Source organism: Plectropomus leopardus, chromosome 20, assembly GCF_008729295.1.
Source record: "Plectropomus leopardus isolate mb chromosome 20, YSFRI_Pleo_2.0, whole genome shotgun sequence".
NCBI lineage: Eukaryota > Metazoa > Chordata > Actinopteri > Perciformes > Serranidae > Plectropomus > Plectropomus leopardus.
Window position 1 is genome coordinate 15,174,214 of NC_056482.1, and position 21,186 is coordinate 15,195,399.

Consider the following 21,186-nt stretch of genomic DNA (forward strand, 5'->3'; position numbering starts at 1 on the left):
AAGATTAATGATTTTATGTTGGTCATACTTATTTAAGATGCAGAAGTAAATTAATTAATATTTTGAGCACCGTCTGAACACTTTTTCACTCCCAACGTCAGTTTTGGACATGCTAGTTTATGTATGTACCTGGTTTGATTTGGGAAAAATCTTGGTATGGTTAAAAGCATGTTCAGTTTTGGTTTTACTCAGGACACAAACAGCGGCATCCTGGGTGAAAGTCCTTTGTCTGTCGACCTCCAGCCTTCACAAACTCTCTCGCTCTTTATACCACGCTCTGTGCATCTAACATTGGTGCAAATGGGTTTACATCAGAGTGAGTTTAAAGTCTGATGCGTCTCATACAAACACCAAAGGGTGCCTCATGCATCAGTGTAAGATGCCTGTAGGGTCGTGACAAATCATCACTATTTGACAACCTAAGAATTAGAATACGTTCAACGTACACATACAGTAGGTGTGGTATCAATCTTCTTTGATGGTGTCAGGGTGCATTTGTGTTTGTATGTTCCTGTGTGTCTCTCTTGTGTGTGTTTGTTGTCTGAAATTGGGCGTGGCTTCCAGGTCTCCTGCCGTCACTCAAGTCTGCACACCTGCTGCTCATCTTTAATCAAACCACCTGCACTCTCTGCTGGATAAAAGCCTGGTTCAGTCTTCCACTTGTTGCCAGACTGTCCATTTACCTTATGTGGTACTCTGCTCAGGCCGACTTTGAAACTTTTGAAAAAACGTGAATATTTTCCAAGTGCACTGTTTTTGAGTCCTGTTTTTCTGTTGAGGACCTCTCCAGTTGGGGCCGCTCAGTCTGCTCTGCAACACCTACCTGCCTCACAGACCCTCCTCTCCAGCCTGAAACCTCAGCAACAAAGAACCCTCTACCGGACTGAACAACTCACTGACAATAATCTCACACTTATGTTTTCAACTAAACTCTGCCTCCTAATTTGGGTCCTTAAATCTACAGCCATTAAAACAGATACTCATTATTTTAAGACCTAAATGCCACATCGGACTTAAGAGGACTGAGTTAATAATTGCAAAGCACAACCTCGCATTAGCTGCTTTAATAAAAAAAATCAGTTGACACCAAACCAAATAAACTGAAGTGACAGAAGTTGGGCCTTTCACCCAAATTAAAAAAAAAATCATGGCAGTAGTCCTCTCTGTTTGTGCCAACATAAAAACACACTTCATAGAGGAAACTGAATATTCTTCTTGCCATCACTGCATCCTGGTGCTGTGTAGCTTAGATGAACAACAGAGCACAGGATTTATGTCTCCTAAAAAGGGACGCTTTGCTAAATTTAGGTAAATGCAGCTGTTTACATTTAGGTTTAAATGTGGCATGCACAGGAATGGATGATCTGAGGAGGACATTAAGCTCTTCACACTCAGTAAGTTCTCTTTTTTTAAATTGTTCTTTAGCTCTGCTCTTTAATTAGGTCCTGCACGAATGAGCCAGTGTTATTTACTGAGGTGTATGTGGAGTGGACATTGTAATCTGCAGGTGGTATAGCCCGTTGAGAGTCTGAGATATTTAATAAGTTAGTCTTTTGAATTATATGCTATAATTTTAAAATGTATCATCTCAGTATGCACATAAAGATTTGACTTTGTGACAGATTTGTGATTTATATTTTCCTTAACTGTTTTCAATCTATATTGATAAAATTTACATTGAATGGAAACTATTATTGCGTCAGTCCATGGTGAGATGCTTTGTGATTGGACTATAGTGACCTTTGACTTGACCTGGCTAATCTGTAAATCACTTTGGGCATGAAATGTGTTTTATAAATACATTTTACTAAAACTATTTTAAACATAAATTGAAAGAAAGAAAGAAAATGCGTAAATGTGCATATAAAGCATCTGCCTGCAGGTGATCACCTCTCTGGCTGCAGATGCATGGATGTGTGTTTCTCTGTAAGTGTGCGCGCTCTGCTGTCGGTCCTGTATGGCAGCAGCGGTTCACTGCAGCACAATGGAGACGTGAGAAAACAGCGCTGTGTTTTTTTTTTTATAAATCACACCATCGCTGTCGAGGAAATTACTTTTTCCGCTCTTTTCTCCTCCTGCAATTATCAGCTTTACCTGTTGTAGATATTTGTTCATAAGTAATGGAAGTCGCTCCAACATTTCTGTTCCTGCTGTGCGCTCTGAGCGATTCTCTGGCGGCTGCTTGGGAGTTTGAGGACACTAATTTTACCTACCTCGGTGATGAAATCGACTACAAGGATCCCTGTAAAGCTGGTACAATCAATTTTACCTCCTCTACGAATTTATTCATCTTTTGCATATTATTGTGTCTATAAATGTTTTTGGCCAATATCAACCGCTTTATATAGACCCTATCACTGTGAGCTTAAACATTTATAAAGTTAAATGTAGCCGCAATGATGTACATGGGAAGTCAGTTTGCAGTTTAGTGGGCTAATAGAGATATTTGCTGATGATGATGATGATAATAATAATAATAATAATAATAATAATAATAATAATAATAATAATAATAATAATAATAATATACCGTTAAAAATGAGAAAAAAAATCCATATTAATTAACTGAGCTGTTTCTGCAAAAGAACTCATACTTTTACAGTCCAACTCATTTTTTCTTAATGTGCTACTGTATTTTAAGATGTTTACTTGCTATATTAGGTATACTTAACTGCTCTTGTCTTTCAGTGTGAGTGATCTTTCATATTTTGATTTTCTAGTAAAGTAAAACAAGTGTATTATAATCATGGCTGAGACAAATTATGTTACATCAACAGATCTTAAGTAATGTTTAAGTTCTAGGTGTTGGTGGAAGTATAATAGCTTACCTCACAATGAAAATACTAAAATTACAAATAAAGTCCTGTAATTTTGCTTAAGTGGAAGTAATAAATTATTAGCAGCAAATTGCATTTGCATTTGATAAATAAAAGTATTAATCAAGTGACAGAATGACCCATTTAATGCTATTTTATATAATTGCATTAATACAAATAATAATGCATTTGAGTGTATTCTGCATTTTAGTGTTTCAGTTGAGATGCAGATGATTTTAACTATGTGGTAGTTTAATGTACTGCAAAACATTATATTTTATCTTCAAAGTTCTTTAGTAACTACTGCTGTATCATAAATGTAGTTGTGAAAACACAATATTTATCTTTAAAAATGTTGTGGAGTAGAAGTATCAAATAGTTTAAAATGCATTTACTCAGGTGACCTGCAGGTACCTCACAATTCTCCTGAGGTGCAGTACTTGAGTAAATGTAATACCACATTTTTAGATGAAAGTGATCATTTGTATGTTTTGAACAAGTTAAGTTTCATATGTTTGTCATAAAAAATAGAGATTCAATGAAACATACTGTATTGATAATATCTAGATGTACAGGTTATTGACAAGATTTCAATCATGCATCATAAATTAAATGCCAAATCTACATTAACTGTCTCCTATTTATGCCTTTGCAACGAGCCTCCTCCCATGTTCAAAAATATACAACTTTATTTTTTCCATCATCTAACATGGCAAACAATTACTTTGGTTATTAGGGGGGCCTCCAGCTGGTCGGGGTCCCTTTTCACTTGTGACTTCTGAAACTTCCAAAACACACCACTCTTCTTCTCCGAGGCAGTTGCCTGGAGACTAGAGGTCATTGAGGCCGTGCCAGCGCAGTCCTCGGCTGGACGCCGGTGAAATCCCTCTGGCTTCAGGGCATGGGGTGCACGCTGCAGGGGTGACAGTCATTTACAGTCACCCTTTGCATGAGTGAATTCACTTCAAAGGCCGACACAGGGCCCACTATGTCTTTTCATTTGGACTTTCAAAGGTTGTTACATCACACGGCCAAATGAGGTATTTAATGGGAACGACTCTTGTGAGCCGCTCTGCTAGACTGGTACAACACGAGATCCTGATTCATACAGGAGGTCATAATAATGGAAATAACATGTTAATCCCATAGAGGGAACAAAAAACACGGCCCCAATGTGTGTGGGGTGTCACCTAGTTTCAGATGCCTAGATTTAGCACTCAGTGTTGTCTTTGACATTTATTGGAGCCAGAAAATCCAAATTTGAGCCTCAGGATTAGCTTTTGAGATTCTAATGTCTTCTGTCAACAACCAAACATTAGTCGAATTTTCTGTCTGAATTATCTGAAGTATTCGTGTAGCTACTCAAGCAATGAAATTGTAAGACTTCATGACATCCACTGGTTTCATCTTCCACTTTCTGTTTTATCACGTTGAGTCCTGCAGTATTTGGTGGTGGAAGAAGTATTTACATACACAGGAAGGCAATGCAGGCACTCTAAAAAATATAAAAAGTGAGTAAGTAAATATTAAAAAGCCTTTATTAAGGTGACTAAATGTAAATAAAAAACATGTTTCAACCACTGCAGGTCTCTGTCAGGGCTTTAAAAACATACAACAGAAGGTATGGCCCCACTTTTATGGTAGCAGGAAGTATTTAATTTAGTTTGTGATTTTGAGCTAAATTAGTTAATGAAGTTTTTGATTTATATGTGTGAAGGGTTTTACTGTAATCCAGTAATTTCTGCAGGCTTTACCTGATTTTTCCATCTATTAAAATGATATCCAGTTAGGCATTTAGCGCCTTATTCCATGTAATCGCAGCAATATGTTTGACAAAAGAAGCATAGAAAATCATTGAGTAATGATATTAATGATAATGTTGAATGTAGATCATCCTAAATCCTGTCTTACTTTGGGGTCAAAGGGCAAAATTAGTTGATGTTTGTGATCATCCTCTCTTCATGGCGATCCTTACTTTGCATTTTGTGCTTCTGTAGAAAAGAGGAAGCCTGAGATCTGAGATCTGACATCATTATGTTGTTAAATATCATCTGGGCCTCGTACAAAAGATAAGACAAATGTTTGGGAACTCCATTCTGCTAAACCTAACCACAAAACAAACATACACTGATCCTGGAGTGCACAGTAAATAATCATGATCCAGATGGTCGGTCACCAATGATTCATTTAAAAGACAACAATTTTCCTCCTATAATTATGTGACAGGCAGAGAAATATGTTTAGTTCATTTCGTAAAGCTGTTAAAACTTGTAATACTTTAGCTTATCGGCATAAGGTCATTGCTCCGATGTAGAGGACGTCACTTCTGGGTTAATGAGTTGCTGACTCGGCATGAATACGAAAACATATCCCTGCATATTGACCAAGGACTGTACTACAACAGAGCTGTGTAAATTTGGGGGGAAACACATCTATGCAGACATCATCTTAAGTACAGGCCATGTATATATAGCTCCTACAATGGTTCTTTTATTCTTTACAATGATTTGTACTATTTAAGTACTATTTACTATTCAGGTCACATCTTCATTCTTTAAAATGACACAGTAGTTGGGCAATCCTCAAATATGTTTCAGTTTGTGTGCTCTGGAGGTGTATTTGCTGATCAAACAGACACATGGAGTCCCCGTTCAAGAACTCCTTTGAGGACAGAGAAACGCACAAACAGACACAGAAAAGCTTGCAGGGAATTTTTGCTCCAGTTTGCAGGTGAAAGATTTTAAAGATAAAGTTTAAAAATCGGCTAAAATTGGTTCCTTGTGTGCAGAGCAAATAATTTGACTGAAATTCGACACACAAAGATTTCTATTTTCTTACTTACATTAATTTAAAGAAATGGTGTGACATTTTGGGAAATACATTTTCTTGCTGAGCTTTGGATAAGAGGATCAATGTAACTGTTATATTTGTTCATTTAATATTTAGCTACAGCCAAAAACTAGAAACAAGGGTAAGCAGCTAGTCTGGCTCTGTCCAAAAGTTAAAACATACATCTAAAGCTCACTAATTCCTAATTTTATATCAGTGCTGCACATAACCCTCAATAACAATTAAGCATCTTTTTACCCACTGGGTTTTGTATCACTGAAACAAATGAGATAACATGTCAACTCTTGAGCTGTAGATGAGCTGCAAAGTAAGTTTTGCAACCTAATCACCAGAAAAAAAGTTGGCGTTGTACGTTTCTGAAAACCATGGTTATGTTTACTTTGCAGTTATAATGTAGTGGATGTTGCAACTTATGTATGGTTAGGTTTAGGCACAAAAAACACTTGGTTAGGGTTGAGAAAAGACCTTGTTTTTGGCTTAAAATATGCAGTGCAAAAGCAGCGCTGTCTTGGTAGGGAAAAAAAAAACTTTTGTGCAACCCACGTTTGGAGCCTAAAAAGCCGCTTGAATCACAATAATGACTTAAAACATAAGTGATTTTGTTGTTTCTTGTTCTCAGACAAAGGTCTGCAGCTCAGCAGATGTCTCACCTAGATGACACGCCATTTTATTTTATTGGTGGTTTGCAAAAAAGTAGCCTACGGTGCCATCATTTTCTTTTGGCAACTGGGCTGGGATTTTATTATTTTTATATCTATTGTGTTATCTGTTAACTCCTGTTTCAAGTCTTTAAGCTCAGCTAAGGCAACCATCTGCTGGCTAGAGCTTCAAATTGTAACAAACATATCAATTTATTGTTGTTGTTTTTTTCACAGTTTTATCTTTATGTCTGTATTGCGTATCTGCGTGTTCATCTGTTTGCCTCAGCTGCCTTTTGGGGAGATATCGCCCTCGATGAAGATGACCTCCGCATGTTCAAAGAAGCCCAAAGCAGTGACGCTGCACAGCAAACTGTCCAGACCAACCACACAGACTCAGGTGTCAAAGCACGAACACATTTACTGATCTATGAATAATTCTGTTCAAATAATGGGATGATGATGAATGCAGATTATTTTTAAAGGTAATAGTTCCACTTCCAATGAGAGCATCAGGAGTCGGAGAGCTGCGGACGGACAGAGGCTCCATCGTCGGAGGAGAGCAGCGACCTCCAGACCTGAGCGAGTGTGGCCGGATGGCATCATTCCTTATGTGATCAGTGGGAATTTCACTGGTGAGTTCTGAATCGACACAATAAATGATTTATTCTTACAGGGGAGTTGACTGCTACACACAGTCTGCATGTGTTCGCTGTCTTGTGCGGTTTTGACCTGCTGAAGCTGACAAACTGTAATTCCTTTCAGGCAGTCAGAGAGCCATTTTCCGTCAGGCGATGCGTCACTGGGAGAAACACACTTGTGTAACATTCATCGAGAGAACGACTGAAGAAAGCTACATTGTTTTTACCTACCGACCTTGTGGGTGAGTTGTGTGCTCATTAACCATTTTTTGGGGGGGGTGAAACTGCTGTATGTAACTGAGAGTGAAAAGATAGTTAATTGTTGAGTTTCATTCCCAGGTCATTTATTACCAACATTTTGGGCAAGGGATTTTGCCAAACTACCAACCCATAACATTGTTGTTTAATGACCTAGAAATGAGACTCAAAAATCAAGTGTATTTCTCCAGAGTTACGCGCGGCACCTTTACCTTTTGTTTAGTGTTATTTATTAATTTATCAACAGTCAGATTTGCACACGAGCTTACATAATGCCTCAGCCTGTAGGCTAGTGTCTTTACTTGTGTTTTAGCCCTACTAATGTGTTTAAAAAAATGTATAGATTTTGTTTCTTCCGTGTAAGGCGTCAATTGTTTTCCATCTATTTTCATATGATGTGAAACATTTTCTTTTTTTTTTGTAAATGCATATCAGTTCCAAATAACGGTTATCGGTTTCATTAACTACTAATACTCAGAATCAGTATTGGCCCTGAAAAAACAATATCAGTCTGTCTTTCCGTTGATACAAACAGTGCATGAGAACAGATGGGTATTCACAAACAGCAAAGAATCAGAGTCTGTTCTGCTCCAGGATGTGGATTTAAACATTGTCGCCCCATGCAGGTGTTGCTCCTACGTGGGGAGGAGAGGCGGTGGCCCTCAGGCTATCTCTATAGGGAAGAATTGTGATAAGTTCGGCATTGTGGTGCATGAGCTTGGCCATGTGATCGGCTTCTGGCATGAGCACACACGTCCGGACCGTGACGAGCATGTAAGCATCATCAGAGACAACATCCAACCAGGTACTGTGCTGAAAAGAGTGTGAAAACATGTGTGCTCACTGACCCTTCCAGATGTTCCTCCTTGCATATTGATTATGTGTATATGAATAGGACAGGAGTATAACTTCCTGAAGATGGAGCCCGGCGAGGTCGACTCACTCGGGGAGGTGTATGACTTTGGCAGCATTATGCATTACGCAAGGAATACGTTTTCCAGGTTGGCATTGTGATGCTTTTCTTTCCTAAAATGAGTTTTGTGTTAAAGCGACTGCAAAGATTTCTTCACTTTAATTTCCCAGGTGTAGTTTATTTTCAGCCCTACCCTGGTTTACATTAACAGGCCATTAAACAGCTCCACTGGGGCAATGACTGGCTCAAGAGCCTAACTGTCTCTGAGTCATTCTGTCCACCCTGCCTGAGTATTTTAACTGGCAACATACAGAGCACCAGCCTGCTTCTCTAACCAGGTCACCACTTCCTTATTTCTGTCAATCACTGATTAACCCTTTGAAACCTGGGCAAGATAAAAATAAATTATCTGGAATTTAGCAAGAACTTGTGGGGGAAAAAGTACAAGAAAAATACCTAAAAATGAGCAAATAACAAAACAGAATCCAAACAAACAAAACACAGACTCCCAAAAAAGGAAAAGAAAAGAAAAAAAGACAAGAAAATAAAAAAATTCCTGAAAATTTAAAAAAAGACAAACAAATAAATAAAAAATGGTGCAGTGAAAAAAATAACAAGTAAATGAACTGAGAATTAGCACATAAAGGAAAACAAACTAACAAAAAACAGGAAAGTGGAAAACAAAAAGGAAATAACCTAAAATAATAGCACAAAAAAGAACATTTCCATGAAAAAGGGGGGAAAAAAATTTAAAAAATGGGGGGAAAAAATGTTTTTTCCAAAATTAATTTTCTAAATCTTCTCATTTCTTGCAATTTGTAGTCATTTGTAGGACATTTCTTGCCAAGTTGCTCATTGTATTTTTCCCATGTTTTAGAAAAGAATCAAACCATTTTGCTCAGCGTTCAAAGGTTTAAATGCTTGTGAAAGGTGTCTGCATGAAGCACAAAAATATAATAATAATATGGGGTTTACGGTCATGTGATCTGTGAACTGTCCCTTATCTAATGCTGCATCATCAGCGGAGCTACTACACTGACCTGGTGTTTGTCCCTTCATTCAGCTCTGCTAAACAAGCTCCATAGGAAACCTCAGGGGATTTGATCCTTTATTGTCACAGAAATGGTTTCACACTAGCCTCCTTTTCATTTCTGTCTCGTGCATGTTGTTGCCCTGTTGCTTTTCTCTGTGCTTTGGTTTTTTACCTCCATCGCCGCTTTGCCGGACTGGGTCATGGAGGCGAGCCAAGCTAAATAAAGGTCTGGCAGTTCAGGCTTTGTTGAACAATTTGGGCTGGAGTGGCCTTTTTCTCTGGCATTCAGAAGCGGGCTCCACTGAGCCGGCTGGCACTGCCGAAAGGCCCCATTCAGAGTGCTCTGTTTGCACATGCCTGTCATTCATGGGTGCATCACCATGGGAACTGTGCAAGGGTGAGCTCCAAACCCAGCGAGAGATTATCAGAATCAATAAAGTATCAAGGTGTTGAACAGGAGTCGGATTTAAATAAAAAACATCACTCTAATCTGTCTTCCTGTGGGAACTTTTTTTTAAAAATGCATTTTTCTGCACATCAGCTATGTTTTTCCTCATTAGGCTTCATGTTCTGTAATTGATTTTGTTAATTAGATTTTTTTTCATCAATCTCTGAAAACAAACTGCTCACACTTGTGATTTGTCTGAAACAGAGGCATCTTCCTAGACACCATCTTGCCTCGATATGATGTCAATGGAGTCAGACCATCTATTGGACAGAGGACCAGGCTCAGTAAAGGGGACATTGCACAAGCTCGCAAACTCTACAAGTGTGCAAGTACGCTGCATTATATGTGTAGTAACTTATGGCATTCTCAAAGTCAATAAGATATGACACACTGTGACTGAATGTGCACTGAAGCTCACACGACCAGTTAAAAACATCCTCTGTTCTTCATTCTGGGACTTAAATGTTGTTTCTCTGGTCTCTGTAATGTAATCATGTGTATGTTTTGGTGTCTGGTTGTTAAAGGGTGTGGGGACAGCCTGCAGGACAGTGCTGGAAACTTTTCTTCTCCTGGTTTTCCGAACGGCTACACAGCGTACGCTCACTGTGTCTGGAGGATTTCTGTCACTCCTGGAGAGAAGGTGCATGATGAGAAAGAAAACCAGAGTTTTTCGCATGTAATTTTTGTTGCTGTTTGCACCACAATCTGAGTGCCATCTAGTAAAATTATGAGAATGAGTAGACAGACATTTCTGGCCAATATCTCCAACACTCTGCAACTCACACTAAAATAATCCAAATTGATGAATAGTACAACAGTTAAGAGGAAAAGTATGTTTTTGAATCTGATTTGAATGTCCCTTTAGCTGTAATTGTGACAGACAAACCAGCAGTAATATAGTACACTGATGTGTATCATTACATATATTTTAATAATTGTGAAGGTTTTATTTTATTTTATTCTTGCTGTCCAGCTGTAACTTCAGTCTGCAGGTAAATGAATCAGCTTTCAGATAATCATTTTTCTTCTTAAGATTTATACAAGCAGCTTACTCCGATTAAACACACATTTCAGTCAAAGGAATTAATGTTAGCATAAAACAATAAATAACAATGACTAACATTAACAAAATTATTCTGTGATCAGTGGATAGCTAGCTCAAAGTCACACTTTTCAAACATACAAGTATACATTAAGAGGAAAACAGTGTGTTTGAATAATATTTTCAGATAGATAGATGTTAAATCTTGAAATCAAATTTTTAAGTTCTCTTTTCTATGCTTGTCTTCTGTCTTATAGATTGTTCTGAATTTTACCTCCATGGACCTCTTCAGGAGCCACTTGTGCTGGTACGACCACGTCGAGGTCCGAGATGGGTTTTGGAGAAAAGCTCCTCTTAAAGGTGTTTAACTTTCCTTTACGATGGACTTCTCCCTCTTCTGAGTATCATGTTTAAACCTTTTAACTTGTTACAGTGGCCTACTTGTGTTATATACTCAGCTGTAGGCACTTAGAAGTATTTACTGATAGACAGTGGCATTATTTTTTCATGTGCTTTGGCAGGCCGATTTTGTGGAGACACACTTCCAGATACAATCGTCTCAACCGACAGTCGACTGTGGATTGAATTCAGAAGCAGCAGCAGCTGGGTGGGCAAAGGCTTCTCAGCAGTCTATGAAGGTACAGTATTAAGGACATGCACTTTTTATATGCTAATTGCAGCAGGTTTTGCATGTTTTTTTTTTTACTGTATAGAGTAGACAACTGCAGGTAAAAATATAGGAGGTCAATCTCTGGATGAAACAAATCACTTCTCACCTCCTGTGCAGCCATCTGTGGGGGAGAGGTGAGGCGGGATAGCGGCCAGATCCAGTCCCCCAATTATCCCGATGACTACCAGTCCAACAAAGTGTGCGTGTGGAAAATCACAGTTGCAGAGGGTTTCAACGTTGGCCTCTCCTTTCAGTCATTTGAGGTAAAAGTGCTTTTGTTGTGATTGTTTGAATATACATCAAAGTACGAATTTATCTCCAGGGGAAATGGCCAAACTGGGAGAATGCTTCATAAACTTCATATTTCCTCAGGATTTAATTTTTGTTAAGTCTCCTTTTTGCTTCGTAGCCCAGGCCTTGGAAACCAAGAATCCTGTTAAAAATCACTATCATCTGCTTTACTGTGTCTTTACAAACTTCACTGTCTTTGCTCTACTGCAGATTGAGAGACATGACAGCTGTGCCTACGACTACGTAGAGGTGAGGGATGGCTGCTCAGAGAGCAGCCCGCTGCTTGGCCGTTTCTGTGGCTACAACAAACCAGACGACATGAAGAGCAGCTCCAACCAGCTCTGGCTGAAGTTCGTGTCTGACGGCTCGGTCAACAAAGCTGGGTTTTCAGCCAACTTTTTCAAAGGTGAGAAAGTCAGTTACAAAACTGTCTGCCAGAAAATAACTTCTGGTTCATTTTGCATTAGCACTTTATAATACAGCGCGTGACTTGCCATGTAATTACGTGGCACTTACGTGACACTTACAAGGTACTTTTGTGGAAGGATGTTGAAAGTTATCCCTTAAGTGCTTTATAAGTACCTGGTTCCTACATGGTACCATAGAAGGGTACTTTACAGGAAAGATGTAGGAAGTATTTTGCAAGTACTGGCTACCTACAGGGTAATTTAGAGGAAAGATGTCTGAAGTTATCTCCTAAGTTTTTTGTAAGTACGGGTTACTTTAGGGGAAAGATGTTTGAAGTTAATCTCCAAGTATTTTGTACTTACAATGTACTTTAGAGGAAAATAAATTAACTTATGCTCTAAATATTTCTTAGTACTGGGTACCAACAGGGTATGGTACAGGTTTATGGATCCAAATGATTTACAAAAATGGGACCCTGCTAATAATGCAATTCTCTGTTATATTGATAATTATTAGGACTTATTATATTTTTTGTTTTTATTCTCTAGTTATTTAACTTGTCTTTGACATCATAGGGTATATTGTTTGAACAAACAACACACCAAGGTTTTTTTCCTCTTTATTGAACATACAAATCATACAGGCATTCAGCTGGTGGACCTGGAAAGGACCTCTCATACATCTAACACTACAGCAACGCACAAGGAGCAGAAGGCTTGTGTTGTCATCCAAGGACGAAAAAGTAACAAAATACAGCAATCTAACAATGTTACAGACAAATATGAAGGTGGATCAAATGTAGCTATGCTATATGGTCTGCTGGCAAGAATTTTTTCCTCCAAAAATTATAAATGAAATGCCATTAAAGTTTAACTTGTTATGTAAGTATAAATTCAAAACTGAAGCAAACAAGACCACCAGATGGGCTTCTTCTGAATAAATACTATTGTAATTTCTTAAAATCAATGCAAGTCTCCACTGTTCCCTTTTGTTGCCCTGTACCTACAGAGTACTTACCTTGTACTTACCATGTACTCACACAGTATTTATAGGGGCGCGGGCTGGATTATGGAGTATCCACTGTTCCCCATTTCTTGCCCTACTGTTAAAGTGCAGTTACACAATACTTATACAGTACCTCCACATCTTTACAGGGGTGCAGGCTGGATAGATTATCCACAGTTCCCTGTTCTTTCCTTGCACTTACATAGTAATTCAAGGGGTGCGGGCTAGATTATGGAGTATTCACTGTACCCTTTTCTTACCCTATTATTACACAATATTTATTTTGTACTTACAAAGTACTATTCCTGGAGAATCTTGAATCTCAAAAGTCTTGGTGTGTTTTGTAAACCCCCCAGAGGTCATCAGAGTACTTAAAAATATTATGGCCAGTGATTAGATTGACAGACACAATAAGTAACCGAAGTCACAGGGTGCGTTTCACTTTAAAGTAGGCTATATTGAAATGTAGACAAAAACAAAAATCAAAGGCTCCCTTTTTAACCAAGAAAAAATAAATAAAGGATCACACGGTGGATACCATATAAATGCATTCAGTACATCAATAACTGTTTAAACAGTGCTTCACAACCTGAACATAACATAACATAACATAACATAACATAACATAACATAACATAAATCCCATTTAACTGGTTGTTTGACACATAACTAAATTGCAAGGAAAAAAAATTGGCTCCAACTGTCGTAGAGTTCAGGATTCTTGCTTTGGTTTCTTCAAGCTCAACTTTGGTCCTTTATTGAAGTCACTTCAGCTAGTTTCAGTTTCAATTGTCTCAGTTTTTAGTCAAAATGACAAATGTGGGCATTGACAGTCCTGCCAGGGTGTGGAATAGGTGGTTCCCTCCTTCAGCAAAAGATGATCTCCTGCCCCTCTGGATAAGGAATTGGTCAGTGGGAGGCGCCCAGGAAGCATCCTGATCAGATGCCCGAACCACCTCCGCTGGCCCCTTATAACGTGAAGGAGCAGCGGCTCTACTTCGAGCTCTTCCCGGATGTCTGAGCTCCTCACCCTATCTTTAAAGCTGAGCCCAGCCACCCTCCGAAGGAAGCTCATCTTGGCCGCTTGTATCTGCGATCTCATTCTTTCAGTCACTACCCAGAGCTCATGAGCATAGGTGAGGATTGGATCATAGATGGACTGGTAAATCCTTCTTCACCACGACAAGCCGATGCAACTCCCACATCACTGCTGATGCCGCACCAGTCCGTCTGTCCATCTCACGCTCTGTTCTACCCTCACTCATGAACAAGACCCCAACATACTTGAACTCCTTCGCTTGGGGCAACAACTCACTCCCCACCCAGAAAATAAAACAAAAAAATATAATAAGTACAATATAACAGAGAACTGCAGTATTACAAGGATCCCATTTTTGTAAATCATTTGAATCTATAAACCTGTACCATCCCCTGTAGATTCCCAGTACTAAGAAAATACTAAAGAGGATAATTTCAAACAGTACCCCGTACTTACAAAAAAATTAGGAGACAACTTTAGACACCTTTCCTCAAAATTACACTTACTTACAAAATACTTAGTAAGTATTTTGTAAAGTACCCTTCTATAGTACTCCACAGGTACCAGGTACTTATAAAACACTTAAGGGATAACTTTCAACATCTTGTCTCATAAGTGCCTTGTAAGTGTCACATAATTACATGGTAAGTCGTGGGCTGTATTATAAAGTGCTGCCAATTTTGTTTTGTTTTTTGCCAGAGATGGATGAGTGCTCCAGACCTGACAATGGTCACTGTGAGCAGCGCTGTCTGAACACGCTGGGCAGTTACAGATGTGCTTGTGACCCTGGATACGAGCTGGCAGCTGACAGACGCAGCTGTGAGAGTGAGTATAGAGCTAGTGCAGCCAGTCAGGTTCAGTCTGCCGCCACACTCGAAAGAATACACCTCTCACAGAAAACATTCGCCCAGTGCACCCATATGAACATGGTGGTGTACTTCAAGTGACAGTTTGTCATTTTGGGTCATATACTTTCCGGGGGAGAGAAAATGGGAAACTGAAAACTCCTCTAGTATTAACAAGATACAAAAACAAAAAAAAACTCAGATAGACCTGAGGCCAGCCGCTGAGAAGTATCAGCTTTGACAATTAAGTCCAAAATGTTTCTGTCATCATAAATGGATGACATCTGAAAATTGCTCATGATATTTCATGTTTTCTCATGCAAGTGTTTGTGACGAACGCCTATTATGAGATTGAGGACTAATCTGTTTTGCATAGTTCAGACATAATTCTTTGGTCGTCTCTCTTCTACCACAAGAGGGCAATACTCCCTCACTGCAACTTCTTTTTGAGCCTTGACACACGATTACAGCAACAATTTTGGTCATTCTCATAGGAATTACATGTCCCTTCAGTTCAAGTTAGTGCATTCCTTGATTCTCTAAAAAGAAAGAAAAATGATTTTCTGCAGCCTTTGATAACTAGTGATTTATTCCAATACCACACTCTCCTATCACATCAACTATATTTGATTATTATTAATTCTTGACATTAACTGCCTTTAAACTAAGAGATAATTTCTTTCTGCAGTTAACAAATAATAGGCTCAGGAATTCACAAACTAACACAAATGGGTGATGTGATTTATGTCTTATTTTAATTTATGTCTGAGTGTCTCTTTTTCTCACGCTCCTACCACTAAAATCAGTGTGTTCTCCCACCACCAGCAGCTGCCTGTGGCGGCTTCATCACCAAACTGAACGGCTCCCTCACCACCCCCGGATGGCCCAAAGAATACCCACCCAACAAGAACTGTGTGTGGCAGCTGGTGGCACCCATCCAGTACCGCATCACTCTGGTGTTTGATGTTTTCGAGACTGAAGGGAACGATGTGAGTTCATAACAGTGATGTTTTTATTGAAGTCCTTCTGTAGACCTTACACCAGCAAAAAAATGTACTAAAATGATGATAATTTCACAGGCCAGTTCTTTGTCCTCTGTAGTGAGTAAAATCTTCTAGTGTTTACCATCAGGTGTGTAAGTATGATTATGTGGAGGTGCGCAGTGGGTTGAGTTCAGACTCTGAGCTTCATGGGAAGTTCTGCGGAGCGGAGAAACCTGAGGTCATCACCTCCCAGCAAAATAACATGAGGATCGAGTTCAAGTCTGACAACACGGTCTCCAAGAGGGGCTTCAAGGCTCACTTCTTCTCTGGTAAGTCATGAAGTATTTAGGAGGCGTTGAGGAAGGAAACAGTGAGAAAGAATTACATCATGTCCAGAGCTGGTACAGAAAGAAGGGCAAAACCATAACTCCACTCCAGCAACAAAGCAGGCAGCTGTCTCAGTTTCTGACACGAGAATGGAGGCAGCGTAGTTTGACTCTTTTTGATGTTTAGAAACTTTGCACAATGTAATAATTTAGCAACGTGTTTGGTGTTAATTTAAAAAAAAAAAAAACACTCTTAATTTCACACTCAGAATCACATTTTGCATTATTCACATTTATTCTTATTTTAATTTTTAAAGCAAGTCCAGTGTTTTTATTTTTATTACTGTGCAGAATATTTCACTGCAAAAAAATGCTGTTTGAGAAAATCATTAACATATGAGGAGCACTTAATGCCACACCAGCCTAAATTAATATTTGTTGTGCTCAATCAAAAAGCAGATAGCAAAATAATTAATTGTATTTTTGTATCCAATGACTGTCGTACTAAATGGCTTGTAAATAAAAAAAAAACAGATAGCCCATTTTAATATATTCTTAGGAATATCTCATTTACTTATTTTAACATTAAAAGATGTTAAACGGCCAGCCTAAATTTCTATTCAGCCCAGTTGCCAGAAGAATATGTTTGCACTGTATGTTTCTGCAAACCACAAATACATTACATTTGAACATTTCAAACTTATAACAGTGTTTCTAAAGCGACTTGATGATGATGATGGCTTTATCATCTGGAGGTGGAGAGGATGTTTGATGGTGTGGCACCTTGGCTGCTACTGCAGACCACAATTCAAGACCAACAAACAAAAATGCTAGTTGATTTGTTAGCAATCATTTGCAGCTTCTTAGCTGCTAGTTGTTTTTTTTATTAACACATCACACTGATTCCTTAGCTGTGTTTGAGCAATGGATCCTGGGTGTTTTTCATCGACACATCATAACATTTTCCAGCCGCATTTGTGCCACCAAAAGTGTTTGTTTTAAGGCAAAACATGATGATTTCCTAACTATAACCTAATAGGATTTGTGCCTAAACCTATCAATACCTTCTTCTTGTTGAGGAACGTAGGTTCAACATACTTGCTACAAAATAATGTATAAATGAAACCCATATGTGGTTAGTAGAAACATACATTTTTCTTGCAATTTGGTTTTTTAATTGAGTATTTGTTCCCTGGTGACAGCTTGAAACCACGTCTACATTAATGTGGATACGTGAAAATACAAGTTGTGGATATTTGAAAACCCTCCATTGTGTTCTGTAGACGGGGAGAGCTGTGCTTTTCGAAACCACTAACACAAGGCTCTCACCCAAGAGATGTTTTGCTGAGAGATGAACCAGAGATGTGGCTCTTACGACTTCATACTGCAGATTCTTCCTCCTCTAGTTACACAGAAAGCCTTTGTGTCCACACTCAGCAGCAGATCTGTTAAAATGTTAACTCAATATGTTCTGCGAGTTCCATTATTGTGACGCATTCACATGTTGTGCAAAAGAATTTTTAACTAAAATTATGTCAACATTTCAACAGATATAGATGAGTGCTCCAAAGAAAACGGAGGCTGCCAGCATGAGTGTGTGAACACCTTCGGGAGTTACAGTTGTCAATGCCGCAGCGGCTTCATGCTGCATGATAACAAGCACGACTGCAAGGAAGGTACAGTTTCTGCTGTTCACTCATATGCTTTATTTAAAGGGTCACTTCACCCAAATTACAGACAGTCTGAATAAAATTTGTTATTTTGATTTGGGATTTTGATTTCTTCACCTATTTCATCCAGTCCTTTGCGTTTATCTTTTCTGCTGTGGGGTTGGCCATTTGAACAGGAGCCAGCCTCAAGTGGCCATTAAAGGAACTGCAATTTAGGTCACTTCTGAATTGGCTTCATTTTTCAAACCAGCGGATGCTTCTTGGAAATTGCTCATAGCACTTATAATCTCTGGGTCCCATGGTTTTTCCAGGATGTTTAAAAAACATTTACTTTCATTTCCCTTTACTTTTAACAGATGCTCATATAAAGAACAATACCCCAGGCCACTTCTGTTAAAGAGAGGGAAATGATGTGACCGCACAGTGATGCAGCCTTATTGTTTTGTTCTGATATGGTATTTTGCTTTGTTCTTTAGCGGGCTGTGATCATGCTTTGAACACTGTGGCAGGCACAATGAGCAGCCCCAACTGGCCTGACAGGTATCCCAGCAAGAAGGCCTGCACCTGGTCTCTGTCCACGACTCCAGGCCATCGCATCAAACTCGTACGTCAATGGATGTTTGTTTGTTTGTTTTTTATTTAAACTCTATGTCATGACTTAAAAAGTAACTTATCAAGGTAATTCATAGCTTTTAAAAATGACTTTCAGGTTTTCAATGAGATCGACATGGAGGCTCATCTGGAGTGCACTTATGACCATCTGGAGATTTATGACGGCCGAGACACACGCGCCCCGAGTCTCGGACGCTTCTGTGGCACCAAAAAGCCTTCTCCAGTCATCTCCAGTGGCAACAAAATGTTCCTGCGCTTTTTTTCAGACAACTCGGTGCAGAAGAGAGGCTTTGAGGCCTCATACAGAGCAGGTGGGCAAAACAGCCAAAGAAAAGCCTGAAAAATAAGTACAATGGCACTCTGGAGGAAGAATAGAATACCGAAAACGTGACATTTTAACTACTGGTTTGTTTTCCGCCGTGTTTAGAAAGCTGCATTCTTTCCTCACTTTTACGAGTTCCTCTTTTTGACCCTTTAATTTTGTGGTTGTGAATTCCCAGAATGTGGAGGAAGTCTGAAAGCCGAGGTCAAGACAAAAGATCTCTACTCTCATGCCCAGTTTGGAGATAACAACTACCCCAGTGGCTCCGACTGTCTGTGGGTGGTCTCTGCTGAGAAGGGCTACGGAGTGGAGATCATCTTCCAAGTGTTTGAGATCGAGGAGGAGGCAGACTGTGGATATGATTACGTGGAGTTGTATGACGGTGCTGACATCAAGTCTCCGAGGCTGGGACGATATTGTGGATCTGGGGTAAGGCTAAAAATATTAGTCTGTTGTAGTAAACACTGTTTGAATTATCTCCCAAAAACCTTATAATTTTGTCTTTTCCTTTTCCTCAGGCCCCAGAGGAAGTCTACTCAGCTGGGGATGCCATCGTTTTAAAGTTTCACTCAGACGACAGCATCAATAAAAAAGGCTTTCATGTACGCTACACAAGCACAAAGTTCCAGGACACGCTACACGCAAGCAAGTGACTCTGAAACTACCCCAAACCTAAATGGAGGCTTCACCCCTAGCATTTGGTCGGACACACCCATCTCCAGGCGAGGAGTGTATGCATGGATTGACACCACAAACACCAACCCACATACTTTACATTCACATCTGTTAGACAGAGTGAAGCCATGCAGACAAAATTGCATCTTTACTCTTCCTCATTATATAGCTGTGTAGGATGAAAGGCGAGGACTATAGTTTGCAGTGATTATTTTGAGTAATTTCACTCATGCTGCCTGTAATGAGCTGATTATGTCATAGTGTATATGTGCTGAGATTTAAAATGTATATATTGTGATATAGTTTTCTTTTTTTTAATCATTTTATCAATTGTGTCACTTTTTTACTGTTTGGGGTTGAAAGTTCACTTTTAATTATTGTAATGCACTTTGTTGTATTATATTACTGGACAAATGCACATTATAATAATAATGAGACTGGAGGACGAAACAAAATCTAAGCTCAGTTTTTGCCTGAAATCAGACCTGGTCTGTTATTTAATTTTTTTCTGATCTGCCTTTGATTTGCTAGAGTGAAGTTTTTTAGTTTCCTTGCAGTACATTTACATTTTGAGTGGTGTTGCTGTGCTTTAAATTCTCTTGCAACACTCATGATAATGGATGAAATTAGCACCACATTCCTCATGCTATCTTATATTTTCCCTTTACATCTCAGACTATAATCTCATCAGTTCTAATATGGACCTTAAAGGGACAGTTCAATCTAAAAGTAAAAAAAAACAAACATATTTTTCCTCTCACCTGTAGTGCTATCCATCAATCTAAATTGTTCTGAGTGAGTTGCCAAGTGTAGGAGATATCAGCCATAGAGATGTCTGACTGACCTCTCTCTCTTCTCTCAATATAATGGCCCCAGATGTCACTCAGTATGTAGCACGCCAAAAAGAAAAGTAACATCTAAAAAACCCCAGAGCAATGCACAATAATCCAGAGTTTTTGTGAGCATTTTCATGTAGGAGGTTTTTTTCTTTTTTTTTTCTTTTTTTTTTACTGAACCACACCCAACCCACATCACTGTGCAGAAAGAAGTGTGCATCTACTCATAGATGAGAGGCTTGTGACAGTGCAAGATGTAAACACTAATTGCATCTTCCTTGGCTGAGCTGTAATATTAGGTAGTTAAGTGGTACTAGGTGAACTATCAGAAAATGCACGCTTACTTCTGCAGGGTGAAATGGTTGGTGGGTGTAGTTCAGTGGAGGGAAAATAGTTCCTTCATAAAACTGCTCGCAACAAAGTCTTTTAATGTCAGACTGAAGAGGGAAACAGAGTGTAACAAGTTGACCCGTCTGTCTTGCCTCAGGTGTGATCATGTGACCTTTTGAGGACAGTTATTCTTAAATAGTGACAGTCATTCATTTCTGACAGCCTTAAATCAAAGACAAAGACAGAAATAGTTTATTTTTATGTTGGAATAATCACTTTAGAAAAAAAAAATTCAAGAAACTCTTTTATTAAAATGCTGTGTGCTTCTTAACATGCATCAGTTCCTGTATCAGCCAGGGTAGACAATTGGTACAGTCAAAGCATTTAGCACAAGTACAAAGTAGATGTAAAAAATTATAAAACGTTTGTTCACATAAAAAATACTATTAAACTCAAATAGCTTTTTATCATTTTGCAATTACTTCCAATCAAAAAAGCTTAACATCTCCCACAGTCCCTAAATTCACCAAATACA

At 38.9% G+C, this 21,186-nt stretch overlaps 1 protein-coding gene across 2 annotated transcripts; it reads left to right on the top strand.

Moving 5' to 3' along the window:
- Positions 1–2,016: 2,016 nt before the first annotated feature.
- On the top strand, positions 2,017–19,739 carry LOC121959616 (bone morphogenetic protein 1-like). 2 transcript variants are annotated; one of them, XM_042509024.1, is made up of 20 exons: positions 2,017–2,253; positions 6,594–6,704; positions 6,790–6,939; positions 7,070–7,187; positions 7,830–8,008; positions 8,099–8,204; positions 9,802–9,926; positions 10,122–10,237; positions 10,897–10,999; positions 11,161–11,277; positions 11,427–11,572; positions 11,811–12,006; positions 14,752–14,877; positions 15,723–15,886; positions 16,029–16,209; positions 17,757–17,882; positions 18,353–18,480; positions 18,586–18,799; positions 18,989–19,239; positions 19,329–19,739. In XM_042509024.1, exons 1-20 carry the CDS (start codon positions 2,121–2,123, stop codon positions 19,461–19,463), a joined length of 2,925 nt encoding a protein of 974 aa, XP_042364958.1. In that variant the 5' UTR covers positions 2,017–2,120; the 3' UTR covers positions 19,464–19,739. The 2 variants fall into 2 exon arrangements, with proteins under 2 accessions (XP_042364958.1, XP_042364959.1); XM_042509025.1 differs by having other exon boundaries at positions 15,726–15,886.
- Positions 19,740–21,186: the final 1,447 nt, after the last annotated feature.